Below are 24,148 nucleotides of genomic sequence, written 5' to 3'. Positions count from 1 at the left end.
TTTTACTTTTTTTTCAGAAACTGAAGGAGAGTCAGTTTCTCCCGTTTTTTATCATCTTCTTTCATTAATTTTCCTTGTGCAGGACCGCATTAACAACCCTTTTCGTATTTTTTTTCAACGCAATTTTTGGTCACGTGAAGATGAAATAGTTGATGCACATTTACCTGCGCATGTATCATGTGACCTAGCTTAACTGTCAAATGCTTAAACATTGCTACACAATTCATGGGATGCATGAATGAAAATTCTCAACTGTTATGTGTAAATATCTACATGTAATTTTAGAATTTATCAAGACAGGTCTTACCTGATATTGAGTCGAAGCATTTCTGTCGTGCTATCTATTGTCAGCATTTTAGCTGTTTGTCGAATTTTCGAAAATGTTCATGCGAATTGTAACGTCTATATATTAAACAAAGTTGTTTTTATTCCAGTCAGCTGCACCCTGTGTTACGTTTGTATTAAAGAGTAATCAAGGGAAGCAAGGTTTTGGCGGTAATAAAAAAAAATGTAATCCAGGGAGAAACACCGGACATGGAAAACAGGCATACACAATAAAGACCATAAAGTAACAAAAATCATATTAAGTAACCTAAGTACCTAGTAACAGAAGCAAATGAGCAACTCTGACTCCACTAAAAACTGGGCCCATGGACCAGGTGCACCGGTAAGGTAAACGTTCTCTGCTTTTCTAGAAACACCCACTGAGTGGCACATAAAAAGTCAAGTCCGGGTAGACAAACGATGAAACCCGTTGAATAAATCAGTTTTCATGGTGCATTATGTGATGATCAATACCAAAAATGTCGAAAGCGGCAGGTTTTAAGCTCCCACCTGAAGGCAAACAAGACGATAGAAGATTATGGAATGTATTTTGAAATTCCAAGAGCCTCCCGTTGAAGGTGGATGAGTTAAATCTACATATAGATGCATTTATTTCATCACTTTAGTACAATTTGTGATCATACGTTTTAATGAAAAAATTCGTAAATATTTTATACTATGCATTGTTTTCTGCTAAAAGTAGTGATTAGTTTATCAACACTGAATTATACATAGACGTGCTTATTATGTTTTACCTAATGTACTCATTAAGAAAATATCTACATTTTTGTGTCGAGCACTAAAGTTAAACGTGTAAATAACACATAAGAATTTTTTTAAGTATTAAAAGTAGTCTTTAATTCTTTTAATCTATAAAATTAACGATTGAGTAAACCCTCATCTTTAAGAAGAAACACAACATAACAGAACTGACAGCATTTTTTGTATCGATTTTGACGTCACAGAGAAGCTTGAAACGTCACATCACCTGTAGTAAACAAATAAGACGTCATGTTTGCATTTACCGAGACGTTATACTTCAATCATCGACGAATTCTGAAGTCATACATGTTACAAGTACAACAATTCTCCAACTTTGGGTAAGTTGTATCTTTAAATCCCTTTGTTTGGGTATAAGACGGTTGTAACTATATGCGGGACCGCCAGGCCGGGGTTTATTCATCACTGACCTACTCACATACATCGAGCGACACGAAAAATCTTCATCTGTCGAAATGTGTATTGAAATGATAAATATATTAACCCTATCGCACATTAGTAAATTGATATTAGTAACTATTTATATCATCTTCTTTTAATAGTTTTAATCAAATTGTAAAGTACGTCTTTCAAACAAGCACTATCTAAACAGGAATGCAAATTATTGTTTTCTTTCAATAATATATTCAATGACATGTCAAATTGTTGTATTATGTATGAAGAAGATTAATTCATTTCTATCGGTGTGGCCGTATGCGTGGCTTTTAAAATGACTGACCAGTCATTTAATTGCATGAAAGAAATGCTAATTTGAATTTTAATGTCTGTGTTTTAAAAAGATATTTCCCAACTCCAAGCTGTTTTAAAACCATGGACAGCAGGATTAACTTTACTCATGGTTGATAGATCTGTAACTTTGGTGATGGAATATCGAGTATAGAATATTACCGAACTTCAACAGTTTTCAACTGAGACTGACAAGAAATTTGTGAATAAATATTCCCTGGAACTTAGATGCAGGATTCAATTTTGATTTCAAGACATGTTTGCAGAGTTAACAGAAGGAAGCATTTACTTGCCATAGTTAATGTGTACATTATACATGTACATTGAAATTGGATGTATTAGTGAAATACAAGTAGTTATGTGTTCAATGGAAAGTGCATTTGAAAAAATGTTTTGGATGGATGTGTTATTGGAATCATATCCTATGGGACAGGTACAGTGATTAATGTGATTAACACAACTTTTTTGTAATTGGGCTAACACTTAAAATTGTTGTGTATGTATACATAATTAATTTGAAAATAAAATGTAAACAAGAATATAATTCATATAAAAAATTTGGCCATTAAAACAGATCAAACCGTTTCTTTTGCAATCTTCATCTGCATAAAAATTGAAAACTCAGAAAATTTGAAAAAGCATGACCGTTCCTGTTAATTATATACATGTATGTGTTAACTATGAACTATAAAACAGACCTTTAAGTATGTTCATAACCATATTATATAAGAGAAAATCATTGAATTACTGCATGAATATACACATACATGTGTCAACACTTAGCCCTAGCATATTTGAACAAATATATATGTAGTGATGAACAGACATATATATAGGTGAATAAAGCTATTTGTGTATGGTCTCACTAACCACTTCTAACGTTTCCATTACTTTACATGTTAAAAAAGTAATTTTCAAAGTCTCACTCTGAATTCCCAGTACAAAAGACATCTTAAAGTTGTATACCGTTGCAAAGCTTGGAAAATAAGGCTTCCAAAATCATTGTGCTAATGGTACGATGATAGTAGAAATTCTTCACAAAATTTACTTGAACAAATAATACTGAAAATCCACATTTTAACCTGTTCTGCTAACTTACAGCATGGAGGCAAATTACTCACACATGTAAACCACACATGTAAACAATATTCATACACTTTTGTAGTTAATTACATATATGATTTTAAAGTACACATTCTTAGCTTTATTTTGACTACTTTTAATCAGAATACACACAAATAATGCAGTTACAATGCATATATCTAGGTTCAGTGTATTTTTGGTACTACATAAGGGTGGCCATTCGACCGGAAGTAGTTATTGAGACCTATACCATTAAAGTAACTGTTATATACATTTATTCCTTGAATGATGATACTTCATTCGTTACTATGGTGAAGTGTACTTGTGTATGTGGGTGGGAGGGGGGGGGGTTGACAAAATCGCTATCACTGACCATTAATGTATGGAGTAAAAACACCACAATGTTGTCTCTTCTTATTTGGCAAATTATTCATCAACTTTATGTATCTATGATGATGATGTTCTTTATACAACCAATATTTTTGAGATTTCAAATTTTACATGTACACTCATGCAGTGTTTTAAACACATCACATTTACACCAATTACTAAGCCGCTACATACTAAGTTATTTTGATAAAAAAAAACTTTCTGTATTCATTTTTGTAGATTTCGGAGATTGACAAGTCATACCAAAGTTATAAATGTAAGGAAATATTGCCACGACATTGTTTGCATATGGAATATTTTCTACGATACCATAGAAAAAGAGGGGCTAACCATGTTTTGTTCAGCAGAAAAATGAGACATCTTTAACACAATTATTAACTTTTCTGTAAGTTACATTATAAATAACTACAATATTCAATGAAAAATAAGAAACTAAAAGCGTAGTCTGCTATCGCAACTAAATCGGTTGTTCACACGTATCCGCCACATGTCAACGTATTTAAAGTCGCCAGTGCGTTTGCTTCGATGTCGCCGCTATGTGAAAAGTTATATGGTTTAGAAAATGAAAACGTGCAGTGTATGCGCTATGCAGATTTACTTGATTCATACTTCATTTGCTGCGGGAAGTTATCTATCGGTAGCATTTTGTTCAATTATTCATTAAAATACAAGGAATCGCCAAAATATCTCATCTCATGTGAGTTACGAGCCATATATTATCTTCCATTTAGATTTGTCAGAATTCCAGCAGCACTTTTTGAAATATATACATATTCATTGACCTACCATTAAAATTTGGGTATACAAATTTGTCATCTTCCCGCTGCACTTTTGAAATTTATGTGGTCCGACCAAGGCTTGATTAACCGATCTCATAACTCATTTTTATTGCACATTTTGACATTTTGTTGACCTTTTTGTGTTAGTTTCATTTCATGCCCTGTATACTTAAAATATGAACATCAACGAAATTTCACGTATTAAGATGAGTTTAAAAGTAGCTTGTTTTCGTTGATGAAAATATGACAATTTATGACATTTCTCCTTAACACACTCGCTAATATATCCATGTTAGACAGATGGAAAAACAATGTAATACTTTGTATACGTCTCCGACTATTACGATTATTATTAACTCAAACAAACAATGTAAACTAAAACAGCAAGGGGGTAATTTGTTTTCACTTTATTGAACATATACTGATTGAATACGTATAGAGCTTTCGTTATTTCGTGTGTTAGCGAAATTAAGATTTATTTTTGATTTGCCAAATACGAAGATAAAATCAAAATTGTTTTAATTTTATAAAAAATGAAAAAAAATGAGTTTACAAAAGGGAGATAATTTCATTTATTTTAGTAGGCACTACAGACCCACGAGTACAATCATCCTTTTAAGAGAGCAATTTGCGTATGCTAGGCTTAGATATTTAACTTTTACAAATAATTTAGGACTACACAATTCTTGCTACATTTCTCGAATATTTTGCAAAAATGACGTGCGTATTTAATAATAAACAAGGAATTGGTTTTACCGCCCTTTATATATTTTTGACATTTAGTTACATATTTATTTATTTTATTTTATTTTATTTTATTTATTTTTTTATTTTGAATATTTTATTTATTAGGGTTATTTGTTTTTGCATTGTACTGTATTCCGTTCGTTGGGGTATTTTGCGAATCATTATATTGAAGTTTTTTTTTTTTATTTAGTTTAAGATGTTTCGTCAAATACTCTATATATATCTATATCTATATCGATGTTCTATAGAAGGAGTCCATGTCATAGTAATATGTAACAAAACTTGATTTTCTGAAAGGACAAAGAAAAAACCTTATTTTTCAGTTATGAATAGCATTAGGATATTTTTTATCAGCTAGCATAATGTTTCCAGCAAGTTTGTGTCCGATTGTCTTTAACCTTTACCTGTCTTTCAGATTTCTTATGTTAGCCAATGAAAAAGTTTTAAGACAATTTTCGAGTTTCGTTGGGATTGTTAATACTATATAAGGACTTTTTCGTCGAAGAATATGACATATCTTTGACTGCTCCATGTGGGTATGATCAAGATGTCATTGTAAATTATTCTAACTGTCATTCTAAGCTCCCATTGCTGCATCCAAAATGCCAATAGAGGAGTCAAAAATTTATAATAAATTGAATGATTTCGCTGGATATACAACTATACACGGATTCAATAGATTTTATACTAGTACTTTACTTATTGGAAAGTTAACATGGAGTATCATCTTTACGGTCTGTTTTGGACTGTCATGTAGACAGATATATGAACTGATTCGTCAATACAGTAGGTAAATATCGAGTAATTGATTTAACGATTCAGGAGGAAACCAAAAGATTTGTTCTTATTTATCTGATCCTGTTTTCTGAATGTGAAATGTAACATGCCCATTTTCGTATATTTTTAACGAAATTACTTCTCCAAATGACACGCAATGTTTTAGTGAATTGACCAAAATGTCATCATGTAAAATGCTAGTGCTATACAATCAAGAAATGTAACCTCATTGGAATACTTTTATTTGCATGAAAACTTGTCCGTTTTCTATTTGGCTTGAAAATGATTTTTTACAGAGTTGTTTAAAAAAAAAACAAAAACAAAATCGGTGCTTCTTAAAGTTTATTAACGAACCTCGGTATGTCTGCCAATGAAGTCTTAACTAAGATACAAACAAATGTTACTTTGTTTATGCATATATAACCTACCATATATTCATAATTGTGTTCAAACCGTTTTTTACCACGAATAATACATAATATTACAAAAAAAAAGTTTACACTGCAACACCGAGTATGACGAATTCACTGATTGATCAAGGGAAATTTGAAGATAAGTATCTTTTCTTGGATTTTAATAGAAATAAATGCTAAAGATTTTTCCCATAGATTGGTTTCTCTCAACTCGTAAATACATTTTGATTTGAAAGCTTCACACTTTATATTGTGGTTGATTATAGACGTATTGCCTATTTGATATTCTGATATCATTTTTATTAACATAAAACTCAAAGATTATAAACGGTTTGTTTCAAAACAAATCACAAGCACAAGGTGATGTAGATTTACCGCATCCCCAATTATTCCATATTTCCATTATACTTTCGAATGACATAAATTATACTCATTCAAAAAATATGTATTGATGTTTTATTGTGTTGTGTCTTTTATTTATACTCATTCGAAAAATTTGACCATTGGAGCTGAGATTGGATATCTCCTCTGTTTTACTTCTATATAATCAACATTTGACTTATGAATCATCAGGGTATGTCCGAAAATGTTAATGTTTCGAGTTTTAAGTAATAATATAGGAATCAACTGTTAGCTGAAACTACTTTTTTTTCAATGTTTGAATGGATATTTGTTTATTTATTTATTTATTTTTGGTTTGTATGTTTGTTTTTGTTTCTTTTTTTATGGAGGGTTCTTGAGGTGTAGGTTAAACATATAAAATAATACATCTTGTCCAGTCAAGGGCCGTAGTTCAACAATATAGCATGTAAATATATTCTATATGCGCGTGTACCTATGTATTTACTTCAACCATTGCTGTATTTAAAGAGTAAAAAGGGAACCGAAATTCTAGTGGAAATAAAAGCAAAGTAATCCAGGGACAAATATCAGAATTGGAAAACAGACAAACACAACAAAGAACATAATATACCCCAAAATAATACATATCAAGTAACTAACGTAAATGAACAACTCGGAACGAATGCTCACGAGAACTATGAAAATATTGATGTATTGGTGGACAATATACAAATAAATGAAGGACAATTCTTCGGTGTTGTATTGTGTATACTCGACGTCACAAACAGCGCATTTTCGAATTGAAACTCTACTTTTTAAACCGTCAGGACTTACCGCTAGAGTTGTCTCTCTTTTATTTAATCTGAAAACAGTTCGCATGTATGCATGACGTGTTAGTACCAACGAGTCGCTTATTGGCTTAAATAGTGCGAAACAAATCCTTACGGGAAAATCGTATACTAACATCCGCCATGTTGGTTTCTACGGGACGATTTGTTTACAAACGAAGTTCGTAAGTTCCCGTCGAACTCCGGTGACAATCGTCTGCTTGATCAACTTCTTGGTGTTGAAGGTTGTTCGCGTTAAATAAATCCGAGATATCCGAACGTACACCGAAATGCATTCTGGGTTCGTCGGTTTTTGGACAAACCATTTAAACGTAAACAACATCTTCTAGCAACCCGATCACTGTAAACATGGCAGACTTTTGACAATGTAAATATTGGGACCGAGAATTAAAATCTCACCGGAATTTAACGATTCAATGTTTAGCGAGAAGCCATTGGCTAAACTAATGAACAAGTCATTTAAAACAATTTAAACGACGGTAGGTATCAATAACGTCGTAGAAAATACTTTTATTCAAATTTTAACAGTATCTTATTTATGTGACGCCGAGTATAGTGTCTTTGAACACCTGCCATGTATCCAAATGTACATGAGATTAACACATGTTATACAAAACTAAAGATATGCTTATTGTTATCAAGTTGATTCTGAAAAGAATATATATACATATGTGTATGTTTTCGCGGGTGTGTGAAGGAAAACTGTAATTTTTTTTATCATTGAAAACAATCTACTTAAACTAACCTTAACTCAGGAAATTTCGTAAATATTTATATCCAAAGTCTAAAAGTTGACTATGTGAAACTTCTCAAACATTGAAACAGTCGCAAACTGTCGACGGCAAAGTGTGCAACAAGAAAAAGTCACGTGATATGTTTAATCACAACATGGACGATGCACATGAATGGATAAATTATAATGAAGAGGCGACAAAATAATAAATTCAAATTTTGATGTATGGGCATTGAATATGTTTTTTTAAAGTGCTGAGGGAAGTCCGAAAAAAAAAAACTACATGGCAGTGAATGAATATCTTCCCGCAGCTTTTTGTAATGTAAAATGAAATATTAGGTGTAGCGCATACAACACTAAACTTTTGCATTTTCTATACCATATAACATACTGGCGTCATTTGGACAAGGGTGCACAGGTGACATCCGACACCATTCAATCTGACAGATACATAGGTTCAGCGTTATCGAATAAAATTGTCCATTTCATATAACCTACCTTGGCATTTTACCCACAATACTTTACCACTGAATTACTTCAATGACGTACGTATCCAAATACACTTAAAGCATGCACATAAACTACTATTTGGGCAATCGATATACAGTTATCAAAGATTTTTGGTCTGTTTACGCTGAATAAATCGAGAAACTTAAAACATTTATGATACATTTTAAAAGGACACTTGAACTCAAAATGACGTATATCAGTGCGGTCTAACGATCTACGAAATGTACTGTATCATGCACACTTGTATTACAAGTATCACTGCAAAAAAAGTGGATAAGGTACGAATATGCACGGTTATAGTGAAGCAAATTAGTGAAAGGAACATAAGTTATCTTAATCGTATAGCCCACCATGTCATTTAATCGTGAATAAAAATCACAAATTGATCATGTGAGCGTTTGTAAACAAGAGAAAACGACAGTTAAACACGTACCAAGTCGGTTTATCATCTCGCTCGACCCGTTCCACTCAACCGAATTTCTTATGTTATTATTATTATCACAAGGTTCTTTTATAGAGCATTCTATATTTACAATAAATTACTCTAAGCGCTTTACAACATACATTAAAAATACAAATAAACCCAGAAACTAATAAACTTCATTTACAGTAAAATAAAATTGTAAACAATAAAGGAAACAAAAAAAAAATAAATAGCAAAAATATTAAGTTTAAAATTCAAAACAAAATTATCATACATGTCATCCAAAAAAACATTAAAAGTATTTTCGCAAACTTATAATGGTGCTTTATGTAAGGTTAAAAAATATCTGTTATCAAACTTAAAAACAATGAAACAAACAGAAATTAAAAATTCATGAATAGCAAAAAACATTGATAAATAAATAAATTATGTAGCGAGAAAATAAATGTGAATTAAAAATAATGAAATATTGAATAATGCATAAAAAGCAATAAAACATGCTGTAAAAATGCATAGCAATATAAATAGCCAGTAAAAGTCAGTTAATGAATTCTCAATATTAAAAAAACAGCTTATCGAAAATATCACCAAGATTTCGAACAAAGGTGACAACACAAACAACTGTTCCGTCGAACGAAAGATTACAACCAGAAAAGTTTTTAATCTGGTGTTTTGGTGTGAAAACGATCAATTCGGTCTTATCTTGATTCAATTTAAGGAGATTTGATCGCATCCAGTTGCTAATGTCTGCTAGGCATGCCTCAATGCGACTTGAAATGTCACCCCAGCTGTCTAATGGTACAATGACAATATAAACCTGGGTATCATCTGCATACCAGTGATATTCCATGTCGTGTTGTTGACATATTTGCCCAATCGGTTTAGAAAATAGGTAATAAAGCCTCGGTCCCAACACCGATCCCCGAGGCACAACGTATTCGAGATGCATTCCATCTGAATAAACTGGGCCAATTGAGATTTTCTGAGTTCGGTTTGTTAAATGTGATTTAATCCATGCTAAAAAGACCACATATTCCACAGGAATATTCAATGTCATACATCAATAGAATCATAATGAAATAAGGAATCTATCTATATAGCAAAAATCGTGAGGGACAGTTGAACAAAGTAATCTGTCGCCGACTTTGACAGATTAACCAATTTCACCACAAAACATATTTCTGATATGAATTTCTTTGCAAATATGATCCATTTCTTTTCACCGCAAATTTCAGGACAAATACCATAAATTGCCAATTATATTGCCAACTTTTAACAAATTTGTTGTGATTAACAGGTCGGGTAAAGACATTTTATAGTTGAAAGATGTGAGGAAATGATCACGTTTTTCACAAGGGAAAATAAAAAAAAATCGAAAGTAGGAGAATAGCATAAATTCAAAACCGTTTTATCAACCAAAACTCGTAGAAAACGTACAATAACAATTTTAGTCATTTTTAAACAGTTTTACTGTGGAATGCGAACTACAATTTCACTTAAAATGGCCTTAACCGTCTTGCGCATTAATTCGCTGTCAAAGTGGATTAACACTGCAAAGTTTTTATAATTGGTTTTGAAACGTATGGAAATTTTATGTAGGTCAATAAAAGTCAATGCTTTATCAGTTGTCAAAGATCTCAGTATAGCCAAATCATTATCTACTTCTCATGTCGAACCAGCAGAAAAACCTCAGGACAACTTTTGTTTTTATCTGCTACTTTCAATCCAATGTTCCTCGTCGTAGATACATGTACTTGACCTTTATCATACTCTCCAAGGAGATAGTTTAAAACCTTAAATAAATGTTGTTCTTTTACCGATTATGACAATAGGATGCATATGTTATTTAATCACCACTGGTGTAATATGTGTTTTGCCAGATTTAATTTGGACTTGACTTGATTATGAATCGGATGTTAGGTAATTTTGTTGTGACCCTAAATCTAAAGAATATCAAAACAATGTTAAAGGAATAACCATGAATTTATTGAATTTATAAAAAGAGACCCCCCCAAATAAATAAATAAATTAATTAATTAATTAAAAAAAATTACGTATTTACCTCTTGATAGTGATACATGATAAAAAAATTTAGGACAAAAGTCATTCAGTTAAATATACGTAGACTTTCTTTTTTTAAACTTGTTCAAGCCTTTTTCCGAAATATTAATTTTCATACATTAAGCTGTAATGGTGTGACTTTATTATGGATCTTGAAATAATTCAAACTATCTTCTAGAAACCCTAAATGCTAAATTATTATCAGAATATACTTGCATCAAGACGTCTGTCGTTTTAACCCTTTATACTACTATTCGCTATTCTCTTTTCAAGTCCCTACTCAAAGCATTCAACATCTCTATAACTCCACGGACGACGGAACATCTAGATATGATTAAATAGAATTTTGTACTGAGTCGCCATACTTTGTGAAAATACAATTCTAAATAATATTCTTATTATATGAAGGAAGATGTTTTTAAAAAGCTGGAATTTTTATCTACAGCAGTATTTGACCAGTACCGTGAAAGTTTTCTTTTTTAACACACTGAGACATTCCATTGGGAATACATTCCTACAATTGTTACAATTGGGCTGTTGAAATGGGGTTGTGTTGCTACAGAAATACTGCCATTAGTACATAATGTTGTGTTTTTGTTTTTGTTTTTGTTTTGTTTTTGTTTTTTATCATTCTTTTTTGTTTTAGTTTTGTTGTTGTTTTTTTTTTAGTCCTGGTTGGTTCATTTTATTTTACTTTCTTTGAACGTGTTCTTTGAGTTATTGTATGTTCTTCGTGTCAATTGTCCTTGTCTTTGGAATATAGTCTATTAATGTCCAATTGAATTTTTGTTCCATTAATTGCTATTTTTATGCTATTGAAAACACATTGTTTTAATTCAAATGAGTGTCATGTAGTTATGTCAGCATCAGTTGCTTTTTACGTATTGAGTTCTGATTTGAATTGATAATACGTTCATTTTAGAACTTCATGTTAAAATTGGGGGGGGGGTAATTTGCTTTTGTTTTTATTTGCTGATGCAGTTTTTATTTCACGGTTCTGTGTTTGTATTTGTCTAGCAAAATATCAAACATCAAATTTCCTAAATGTCTGCTATTCTTTTTTTACTTTTAATAGTGACTCAGTAAGCACCAAAATTTCCATGAATTATGACGATTTATATTTTCCGGATGTGACATTCTGCAACCTGAACCCTTTAAGTTATAGTAAGCTGAAAAATATATCAACAGGACAAAAGTTTCTTAAAGAGCTGTACACGGGAAATTTACAAAAGACAGGATACCTTAGCACTTTTTGGCGGGAAACAGTAAGTTTGAAAATTATTTATTCCAGTTTAACCACGAAATATGCCAATATTTTGAATAAGTCTTTAGTGTTAAATGATTAGACATATGTAAGTGGCACATTATTAAAAATTAAATTGTAACGTGAAAATTTTATTTTCATATGTTACATGCATCAGTATTTGAAACTCTGGTGCATCTCATCTTAAAGGAAGAACCTTTTGGAAAAAAATGATTAAAACACAAGTTATAACACATTAAACAGAAACCAAATTACATCGAACGAAAATATGATATTTCTATCCAATATAATATGTTTGTCTTTTTTTTTTTTTGTTTTTTTTTTTTTTGTTTTGTTTTGTTTTGTTTTTTTTTTTTTTTCAGAGCACCGACGAAAAAGTGTTAGCAGGTAAGTTACTATTCTCATCTGTCATGTGGCATATTAATGTTTATAGAGTTTTTGATAAATTTTAATAAAGTTTTATATGAATACACAGCATGTCGAGTAGCGTGTTGATTTTTTTTATAGTTTTTGGTCAAGTGTCCGTATGCGCAGCTATCTTTAGAAATCCACTGAAACCTTTTTTTCAGACATAAATTAAATAAAAACCAGAAATCGTTATTGACATTGTGTCCATTTTCACTCGATTTTAACAACTACGAAAAAAACAAGGACCTACATTTAAACAAGCTTTTTCGACACAAACAATTTTGAGTAGTTTTAATGGCGGGAAACACTTAAGTGTGTATAAATTAGACACATGTGTCCTTCTCTAGTGGAATGAAACTAATGGGATTTTGTATTTTAAATAGAATTTGTGAATATTGCGTTCTTAATCAACATTCAACTATTTTCAGGATGTGGTTTTGCAAACGTTGATCTTGTTATAGTTATCGATTCTTCTACAAGTTACGGTGTGCAAAATTATTACACAACAAAGCGTTTCTTTCAAACCTTAATAGCTAATTCAGATCTAGATAGCGGGAGTGTTCGAGTCGGTGCTCTGTTGTATAGCACCAGTGTGCAAGTTGGTTTCCATTTGAACAAATACAGTACTAAGAATGATGTAGTTCAGGCAATTGGAAACCTACCGTATATGTATGGCTCTACTAATACTGCCGATGCTTTAAAACTATTGAGAACGGAAATGTTTACTGCTGATAATGGAGACCGACCAGAAAACAATAATATTGCCATTTTATTTACGGACGGTCGTGCAAACATAAATCGCAACCGAACCTTTCTCGAAGCATATTTAGCAAAGTCTGAAGGAATTAAGATGTATGTTATTGGGGTAAATGAATTTAGCGAAACATACTCGGAGTTCACAAAGGAGGTTGAACAGATAGCATCATCACCACCAGAAGAACATTTATTTGTCATTGATAATTTTGGAGAATTAGATGGATTAGAAAAACACATCTTCATCACAATTTGTCCAGGTACATGTTATCGACGTAATAAATCTTATCCCTATATTTTGGTGCAGTCCTTGTTCAGGGTATATCGTCATGTCTTGAGGGAATGAGAATCAATGTTTAGTAAGCTGTGATAGAAACCATTTATTTTTTAGGATATCGAAAAAAAAAGTTAAGATTTGAGCTATAACAAATTGAAATACATACATTTTTGGTGGATAAGGTAACACTTAAACAGTGCAAAATACTATTGAGATTCTATGAAGAACGAGAATTATTAATATATCGACATCAATTATCAATACTCGTTTGTTTTCATTTAATTTTTGTTTAAGATTATGAAGCATTGCTTAATATACAAATGGAGTTCAGACAGACTTTGTTGTTGCTTGCCAATGAACTTAACCTTAATGAAATTACTCCTGACTTGAACGACTTACTACTGGCCTGTTCATTCGATGGACAACCCTGCAATAAAAGGTTTGTGAAAAGACCAAGCTTTTTGCCTTAAGTATATGCGCACGTAAAACATGCCACAGAGTATACGTTCATTAGGGGCAGGTTTACAAAATACAGGAGCAAATTGGTGAAGCAAAGTAATTGGCCACCATTATAAAATGTTTCCACGTCTGGCTGCTTCAGAGTACAAATTTTGAATAAAAGAGTCTACAAATAATTCGGAAATCAACCAATCGCGCAACACATAGAAAATAAATATGATTGAAACCTCGGGAAAAAAATCGAAAGGACATCGAATGAACGTCCTTGCTGAGAGCATTCCAAATTTTGATAATTAATATTATTGGACAACTGAATTGATAGCATACATGTCTAGAGTAGCTTAATACATAATGCAATTTCGATCAAACAATGTTCATGATATAAAGTAATTTTAACAAACAAATACAACACAACACCGTAAACGGTAGGATTAAACTCATATATGGTGTTAATATGTTTGTTGATAACTAAATATTCACATCTAACAGTGTTGATTTTACATTCAAAATTGCGTTTGCAGGACAATAATGTCTGGACTTAATTGTCAATTCAGTATATGAAACAATACTGTCTGTCCTTCGGTCGAAACTTTTTTTCTAATTCGCAGACTTGTTGTAAATCTTTGTGGGCTTGAATATAAGCACAGGGAAACTCATGTCCGGACAAAAATTGAAGAAATGGCGGCTGTTGAACCGACGCCTTGTGCAGCACTTTCATGGTCACAGGCGTTGTCCGCAACTTCTCCTAAAGGATAAGCAAGGGTGTGTGTCAAAAAAGTGCTAAGCCTGTCCCCCATAAATTCCGTCCAATACAAATTATAAGTCCACAGGCATTGTTGGTTCCTTACATTCTGTGTTGTTAAGGAATAAGCAATTCGAACTAAGATACCAGTGAAGAGGTTACTTTTATATCAGATCTTAACTTGTACAGCGAGATAAGTACCTATTCGATTGAAATAAATGTAGTATTAATATTTACTTGAACAGGAAAGCCTTATGTCTGTAACCTAAAACACAAGGAAAAACAAAGAAAATAATCCATTGACCGACATTTAAATTTGTGTCCGTTATCAACTTACAAGCTTATTTCATCTTTGTTTATTCATAAATCTTCGAGTGCAGCCAAGAAAGGGATTTTTATAGATGACGTACGCATCAGATTTGTTCACGTGATAAATATTGAACAACATATGATGTATGTTTTCGCAATCCCAAGAGATGAAGCAGTCGGCTTGGTTTTTATTCCCTCCAAAAATTGCATCCCATTCTCCCCAAATTAACAGATTTATTTCCGGTTATGATTAGGGAGGATTTTGTTCGTGAGTAAACCACGTCCTTTTTCTGTCAATTAAAAGCGACGTTCATCGTAGATTTTACGATATAGAAATGTTGATTCAGAAATGTATTTTTAGAAATGTATGAAAACAATACATTGCCGTGTCGGATCGTCTACCAAAACTTAATTCCGGACAGTTTCATGGTAAAAAGGCAATTTTAATGTTAAATCAACACTGTTAAATATGAACTTTTTAACAACTATATCTCCATAATATCTGAATTTGTCGTAATTTCATCTTACATCTGCGGTGTTATTGTCGTATGTTTGAAATCGCATTATTACAAACTTCTTTGTTTTAACCATTCATCCCCTCCATATTCATGTGTGCTTACATCATGTAGGTTATGAAAATTGTTTTTTGGCTGCATTATTTTTGGGTTATTTGGTATTGTTTTAATTTTAGTTTTATATTGTTTCATATCTTGATAATGGCTGGATATATATTATTAATTTTGGTTCGTTTTGTTTTGTTTTTTCTTCAGTTCAATCACCGATGCGACAGATGAGTTCTATGGTAAATGCTACAGATTTCCCATAGAACCAACCAAGGTTAATCGAGCTGGCCCCTCAAATGGTAATGGATTTTCGTACATTCGTACCCACACACACCCACACAAATGAATACTGGGCTCTTCTTTTCAGATTACTGTATTTAGTCTGTCATGGTTTTCCTATGATATAGCATACGCTTTATAAAATCAATTGTTTAATTCATTCATTTCATTCGAAAAGAAATATATTGACAACTGTCTAAACCAAATTTTACGAATAGCACTTTAAAGGAAACAGTGTTTGAATTCTTGTATATCAATTTAAATGTATTCAAACCTTAATAAACTGAAAAGGATCTCTGAAGAGAAGTAAAAAAGATCAAGATAGGTTTAACTGCAGTTATATAAAATCTAATATCTATAACTATGCTGCAGAAAAGTATTTGTACAGAAGGGAACCAGTAGATAAGAAAAATGTTACACTCGTTCAATGAAAAAAAAATAAGTCACAAAAAAAAATAACAACCGACACAATACCAACAACAATAAACAATATCAAATCATTGATTTAAGTAGTAGTCTTTCCAAAAATCACAGAAAATGAGACGTATTCAGGACAAACACCCAAGAATTAATTTAATTTCTTGTTCAGAAATAGCCACTCATCAAATAACCAGTCTTAGAATTTTATTGTTGTGCGTTTGATCTAAAAATTATATGGTTTGTTTTTCCTTTTTTATGAAATTAATATTTTATATCTAAAAAAATCGTATTGCTTTTTTGCAGCATTACAGATGATATTCCATGTCAATCAAGATGATTATTTGCCATTGATTATTGATGAAGCCGGAATAAGAATGATTATCAATCCTCATGGTGTAGAACAATCGTCATGGACACATGGCATTTCTGTTGCCACTGGTTTTAAGACTGATATTGCACTAAGACAGGTATTTCCAGAGGGAAGATGTTGTTTTGATATTAACTAGACAAGTTATTCATTTGTTAATACTATTTATCCTCTCGAGCCTCCGTTGATGTGTCAAATATAATGTAAATGTATTAAAATGAATTAAAACAAGACATTACGATTCAAGAAAACTGAAATCATTGTGTTTTATTATATGTTAAATAATACATTCAAGATCTTGCCGAAACTATGCACACTTTTTATACAGCACGAGACATTTTGCGATTTTTATATCGATCAATACTGGAAAACAATGAATAAACCTTTTATACACGTTAACGGCATTCATCATTAAGAAATACTTCATCTTTTAAAAATGCTATTCTAGCGTCTTTGTAGTTTAAACAAGTTTTTACAACAAAGTCAAAAATTAAAAACTTAATGCAAGATTTGTCCGTTTTAAGTGTTCACAAATGTAAGCATAATGTTGTGTATGAACCAGGCAATTGGCGACATATTTTCAATTTGGTCCATTTTTCCTCTCATACATCCATCTAGAAAACAACCGAAAAGCTATCTAAATTATCCTGAAGCATCTATGCCAGGGATATTTTTTAACTGTTTATACAGGAAAAAAGTGAAAGACAAATTTCTCGCCATACTTGCATCCAACTCAAATTGACCTACCAATATCTTTAAAATGCATACTTTACAAACACTCTGATGGTTACTACTGAAGGTCATGATGTATAAATACTTGGAAAGTTCAAGAAAATCTCTGCTTTTTTCTCATTTATATGCCACAACTGATATGCATTTTACCGGATTTTTAGACAGAGAAGTACCATTAAAATACCTTCGTAATGGATTTCGTCACTGGCGACTTGTATTGTATTTTTTGTCGCTCATTCTGCCGAATTCGACGTATAGCAACATCTATTTTTCTATGTTATTTTTATTTTCGGTTTCCCGAAAATGTGACGATGTACACTGTTCATGGCTTATAAATATAATGAATTCAAAACACCCTCAGTCATGATAAGATAATGAGCTCCATATCGTCACTTTCTGAAACTCTCCTTTTTGAACTTGATATGTTCTTTTCTTTTAAACAGAAATCAAAACAATTGATGCCCGAATCTTCAGACTGTGATAACAGTGGTAAATTTCGGAGCAGTCATGTGAGTTGCATAGTTTTATAAGAGACAATCAATAATATTCGCATAAATATATCTATTTTTATCAAAATCAGTTTTCAGTTTCACTGGTGAAAAAAAAAAAATGCAAGTACAGAAATTAAATTTGATTTGTGATAATCTATTATGTAATATATCTTTTTACAAAAGTGTTTTTGTAGATAATGTATATTTTTATCACGATCATTACATTCAAGATTTAGATACGATATTGATAGATTAAAATAAGAAATAAAAAATAACAAACAAACAAACAAACAAACAAACGAATAAAAACTATATCAAATGAGGAAGGGAACTAAAAACGTAACTAAGAAAGACAATACTAGGGTCAGACATTGACACATGTTTATAATGTACACACAGTCGTGTAAGTTTGAATTTCAGGCATGTCGTGAATCTTGTGTAGAGAAAGCCTCAGAAAAATTGTGTAACTGTTCCGTTCTTAGAAAGTATGACATGGAACAGAGTATATCCCAATGTTTCTCCCCAAATGGTGAGTGTTGTTGTCATATGTTTAATCTGGTTATAGAGTTGATTTTTATTTCTAATATATACATTGAGTACTTTGAAAAATAATTAGAACATATTTTCGTGTTTCATTCCTTTTTACCCCCAAAGATTAATGTTTTCACTTTTTTTATCAACTTTATGGATGGGTATAACAGGTTCCTTTGTAAACGTAAAATTAATTTGTCTACTTTTAACTACACTGTAGACCTTTATTTCCTTTTAATGCCCTGTGCATTATATTTTATAATGAAACCAAAATTCTTGTTATTGCACATATGATTTTATTTGTAAAGTGATTGTCAGTATCTCATATTTAATTCACTGTTGAAAGCGGTATTAGTTTCTTCAGTTAAAAGTATTGATTTTGTTATACAGAAATGCAATGCCTATGGAAACTTAGAAGAGGTGGGTTTGATTGTCAATGCAAAAAACCTTGCAGGTTGGTATGGTATTGATATGTTTATTTTCAAATCTTATTGATCAAGTTCGATTGCAATATCTTGATTCATCAGCATTAAATAATGGCTCCGGTCCCTTCTTTAGTTGATCTTCAACAAGGAAATTTTACATATAAGTTGTATTAACTATTTATAATGACTTAATGAGAACGAACGCGTACATGATTCCATATTTCATCTTAAACTTTTAGTCATTATTGACAAGATAAGTTATAAATATGGAAAATAGTAAAATCGATGGAAAAAACAAGAGATCCCCATTTAGTATTCACTCTTAGAAATAAAAGAAAACTTTTTAATAAAAGATGTACCATGAAATGACTAAATAAAGTGTAAGCTTTTTAAAAATAAAAAAAGTAGATTTAGCAATCATACATGCATGAACGACCGAAAATAGCTGTTGAATCCTTATAATGAGAACAAACACGTACATTTATAACATAGTTCATTTTAAAATCATGAACAAGAGTCATTGATTGACAAGATAAGTTATAATTATGGAAAAAAGTTAAATCAAGAGATAACAATCAATAGATCCCCATTTAGTATTCACTCTTAGATATCAAAGAAAACTTTTTATAACAAATGAAATGACTGAATACAGTGTAGGCTTTTTAAAAGTATAACGTAGATTTAGCAATCATTAAGATTACAGTTGCAAATTGAAATTATTATTTTGTGTAGTTAAACATTTATACAATTCAAATTACGTAATGATCCCATACTAAATCAAAATGTCATACATTTTGAAGTGTTACTAACCAATTAAAAGTAAACCTTCAGTCAAAACTAGAATGCTATAATTTAAGCACGTGACTTTTGTTTGGTTTGAAATTGTAAACTTTGCGGTAATTGCCAACTTGCAAAGCTTATATTATGGTAGTAGTTACATTTTTGCAGCTAAATACCCCCTTAAATTCCGCAAAGTGGATGGGATAGGTAGGGGTCGGTGTTTCCTTATGCGACCAATGGTTTCCAATACTAATAAAGAGGTCATAGCACTTTTAAATCATTTTTATAACAACATATATTTATAGTCCATGTCTTTTTACAAAACAAGTCACGATCATATTGTTATAAAACTATTTTTATACAACTAAATCATTTACATGGATATTAATTGAAATAACTAAAGGCCAAATTAAACCTTGATTATTATAAGCTCCAAGCATTAATGTTTTTGGCTAACAAATATTATAAAGTTTTGGCATGTTAGGTGAAATTACATTATGGATTGTTTAATGTCATTCATATGTCTTACACCGTCTTGTTTATCTTTATAAAGGAACGAGACTTAGAATTTTATCGTGCTACCTTTTACGTAATAACTATCAAATGTTTCAATATTTCAATTAGTCCTGCAAAGCGTTCTGTGCCTGTAAGTGTAATAAACCATGTTGACTTTTACAGAGAAACAATATACGAGAGAGAAATGACTCTATCAACTTGGCCAGCCAAGAAGTATATGTTATCAGCAAAACTTGATGGAATGTCCGGAGTTTTAGAGTACTCAAAACAAAGGTACATGTTTGGTTTAAGTTTGTTTATATTATAATATCATGTTTGTTACATATTTAATGCACAATCGTGTTGAACACTTTTCAAAAATTTAACTTTTATTTAATGTTCTTTTTTTGTTTGCTTTTGCAGAGAAAATTTGTTAATGGTCAACGTGTTCTTCTCTGATTTGTCCACGGAAATGACAGAGGAAGAGAAAGCGTTTACGGTAAGTATGAAAACTTCCTTATGAAATAAAGATATATATATCCATCGATGGATGTAGCCGTAAAGATCTGCTACTTTCAACTTTTATTTCTATAACTGAGAGAATAATGAAATATTCCATTCAGTATTTAAAATCTCCATACCACAACTTTTCTAAGCCGTGTTGGAAAATAATATTTTGCGCAGTACTAACGATAAGCAGGCCGGATCCACAAAATTAAAGGAGGGGAATGGACCGGAGAACAAAAATGAGGGCTCGGAGGCTATTGTTATCTCTTTTTGTCCTATTTATGCTTGGAATTTACCGACTTTCCTGATAAAAGGTGATTTCAACCTAGATACAAATATATAGTTCTTGGTAAAGATTCCTCATACTTTGTAACAAAGAATTCCAAATCATCTTCCAAATATACAGAGGAAGATGTTTACAAACTGCTGGAATTTTTAATCGACAACATATTTGTCCAGTGTGGTGGACGTGTTTTTCAACAAACGGTCGGCATTCCAATGGGAACAAATTGTGCTCCTTTACTTGATGACCTATTCCTTCACTCTTATGACGCTGACTTTATAGCTGATCTGGTCAGAAAGAAAGAATATCGTTTGGTTAGATCCTTCAATCTCAGTTTCCATTAAATAGATGACGTATTATCTTTAAACAATCCTAATTTCGGGATTTTGATACATCGCATCTGCCCAAAAGAACTTGAGATAAAGGATACTACAGACACTGTGAAGTCAGCCTCATATCTTGACCTACACTGACAAATCGATGGTAAAGGAAAACTATTGACCAAATTTTACGACAAACTTGATGACTTTTCATTCAGAATTGTCAACTTTCCTCTCATCTGTGGCAACATCCCTTCGGCTCCTGCGTATGGAGTGTTCATATCACAACTCATACGTTATGCCAGAGCTTGCCGAAACTACGCAGACTTTTTATATCGCGCTAGAACTCTAACAAATAGGCTTCTGGAACTGGGTTATGTTGCTACAAGATTGACATCATCACTACAAAATTTTTATGATCGTCATCATGAACTCGTGGATCGTTATGGTGTATCCATCAGCACCATGAAAACTGATTTATTCAACGGGTTATAGTTTCCTTCCCTCATTTGTCTACCCTGGACTTGACTTTTTATGAACAACTTGGCGGGTGTTTCTAGAAAAGCAGAGGACGCTTACCCTACCGGTGCACCTGGTCCATGCTCCCAGTTTTTAGTGGAGTCCGAGTTGCTCATTTACTTTTTGTTACTTTGTATGTATGATTTTAGTTACTTAATGTTTTTTTAATCTCTTGTGACAATAAAATGCATGTTTTTTTTTCATATGATTTGACGACGCTTTTAGATTATATTTTCAATTCATATTCGTTTCATTTACAATAGCTTTTTTAATAAATAGATGTACACGTCAATTCTTGTTTTTAAACCTCTTCTCTTTCTGAACAAAAATGTTCATTAAACACGTTATTTAATCATAAATGCGCTCAATTTAACATGAAATTTTTACTCGATTTTCATTCTAATGAATGGAAGGCCCGGTTTGTATAGATATAACATCTATGTTTGTTTTATTTTCAATGATATATGAAACAGTTAAACCCTAGTTTTTTGTTTTTTTTTGTTTTTTGTTTTTTTGTTTTTTGTTTTTTGTTTTTTAGTTTTTTTTTTTGCATTATTTCTAAATGATTGCAGTCATTATCACTTAACAGAACAGACGATATCTATCGGTACGTCCGTTAGTTTGTCGATTTAATGGAAATCTCAAATATGTACTACTTTGTTTGGTAACGTGACGTTCTTTACATCCATTTTCCGCACTCCTGAATTTTAAAAAATCGATTATAAAACAACAATATTTAATAAGAAACAATTCTTTAAATAGTACATGTATTCATTTATAATTTAATTATTAGGATTTTTTCTATTTTTAGAACAGGTTTACAGGCATTTATTTCACATGATTATCACACGAATCTACATGATATTCACCAGAATTGAACAAATGCATTTTGTGACAGAGTTCTGGTGAAACTCGGATGAACCGAGCCTTCATCTGAAATAAAAATCGAGTTTCACATGAAATTCACATGAACTTTACATGGAGTAAGACTGAATTTTACGTGAATTTAATTAAAAACAAATATTACATGAACAATTCACGTGAATTGTCCCAATGAAATTTGTGTAAAGTGAACTTCACGTGAAATCACATCCATGTAATGCGTAGTTCATATGAAGCTCAATAAACATGAAATTAACGTGCAAATATTTGCTTGTATATACGAAACGTTGTTTGGTCCAATTCACACGTTCATAATAAACTGTTTAGCTAAGAAACATTCTTTAAGTAGAAACTGCAAGGTTCCTAATGCACACTAACTACAGAAAATATATCAGGAAGATTCCATTATATTATATGGCACAATTCTATGAAAACATTTACTTTGGCTATGATCTAAACTAGTATTCATTTTGTTGCAGATTGAAAACCTTTTGTCAAATATCGGTGGAACTCTTGGACTTTGGATTGGAATGTCTGTCATTAGTATTGGAGAAGTGGTTGAGTTGTTACTAATTCTCTGTCGAACGGCCAGGAAAAACAAATCAAAACGATACGTTCCTCGGCCAGTTGTAAAAGACTAAATATTGAAACGTTTCTAAATGAAGCGTTCATTGATGAGGATTCAATAATTGTAAATTAATGCTGGAACTAATTGTGATACAACAAAGCGGCAATTCTACTTGTATGTTTCATTGCACTTTCTCTTAATAAATGTGTGCGGTCTGGAAGTATTGTGTTGAATAGGTGCATATGTATTAAACTAGTTCAGTTGATTATATATCGGATTAGTATTCTGTTATTTTTGTTGTTACCCTTATTCAATGTCTCCATAACAATATAAGAAATATGATGATATATCCAACTGTACCGTAGAAAAAAAAAACATTTGCACAGAAACTTGACAATGTCTGTTCTTTACCTCAATTGTTTTGGTGTAGATGCAAAGAATCTCCAAATCATGGATTATTAAAAGACAAATCGTAATCTGTTTAGCGAAACGTGGACCAATGGTCTGGCTTAACGATCTTCTTTTATTTGGATAAGTTTTAAGATCAATTATAAAGTCAGCATCATTATAATGAATGAAAAAGGTCACCGAGGAGCATAAAATGTGTTTTATTTTATTTTATTTGAATGGCGACTATCGGTTAAAATAAAACGTACATCACACTAAACAAATATGATGTCGATAGTTGTCGATAACAAAAATCCACCATTTTAACAACATCTTCTGCTGTATCATTGAAAAATGAACACACATTACGTTACTTTTTTCACAAAACAGTCAGTAGTTGAATACTTCGATTACCTTTTCTTTGTTTCTGTTGTGATTTAGTAAAAAAAG

At 31.6% G+C, this 24,148-nt stretch overlaps 1 protein-coding gene and 1 long non-coding RNA gene across 2 annotated transcripts; both read left to right on the top strand.

Moving 5' to 3' along the window:
• Window positions 1-1,797: 1,797 nt before the first annotated feature.
• Window positions 1,798-12,292, top strand: LOC148599403 (uncharacterized). The gene is made up of 3 exons (XR_015917943.1): window positions 1,798-2,263; window positions 3,523-3,688; window positions 12,013-12,292. It is a non-coding gene; the product is annotated as an uncharacterized LOC148599403 (long non-coding RNA).
• Window positions 12,293-12,569: 277 nt separating this feature from the next.
• On the top strand, window positions 12,570-23,998 carry LOC148599402 (degenerin unc-8-like). Its single transcript, XM_088557797.1, has 11 exons — window positions 12,570-12,588; window positions 13,038-13,622; window positions 13,934-14,078; window positions 15,920-16,011; window positions 16,715-16,878; window positions 17,954-18,019; window positions 18,422-18,530; window positions 18,923-18,986; window positions 20,416-20,526; window positions 20,656-20,731; window positions 23,223-23,998. Exons 2-11 carry the CDS (start codon window positions 13,277-13,279, stop codon window positions 23,382-23,384), a joined length of 1,335 nt encoding a protein of 444 aa, XP_088413923.1. The 5' UTR covers window positions 12,570-12,588; window positions 13,038-13,276; the 3' UTR covers window positions 23,385-23,998.
• Window positions 23,999-24,148: the final 150 nt, after the last annotated feature.

Source organism: Perna viridis, chromosome 13 (genome assembly GCF_037379345.1).
Source record: "Perna viridis isolate PV_CMFRI_1.1 ecotype Kerala chromosome 13, ASM3737934v1, whole genome shotgun sequence".
In the NCBI taxonomy this organism is placed as follows: Eukaryota; Metazoa; Mollusca; class Bivalvia; order Mytilida; family Mytilidae; genus Perna; species Perna viridis.
Note: the sequence above shows the minus strand (reverse complement) of the source record. Positions and strands in the feature narration are given on the sequence as shown.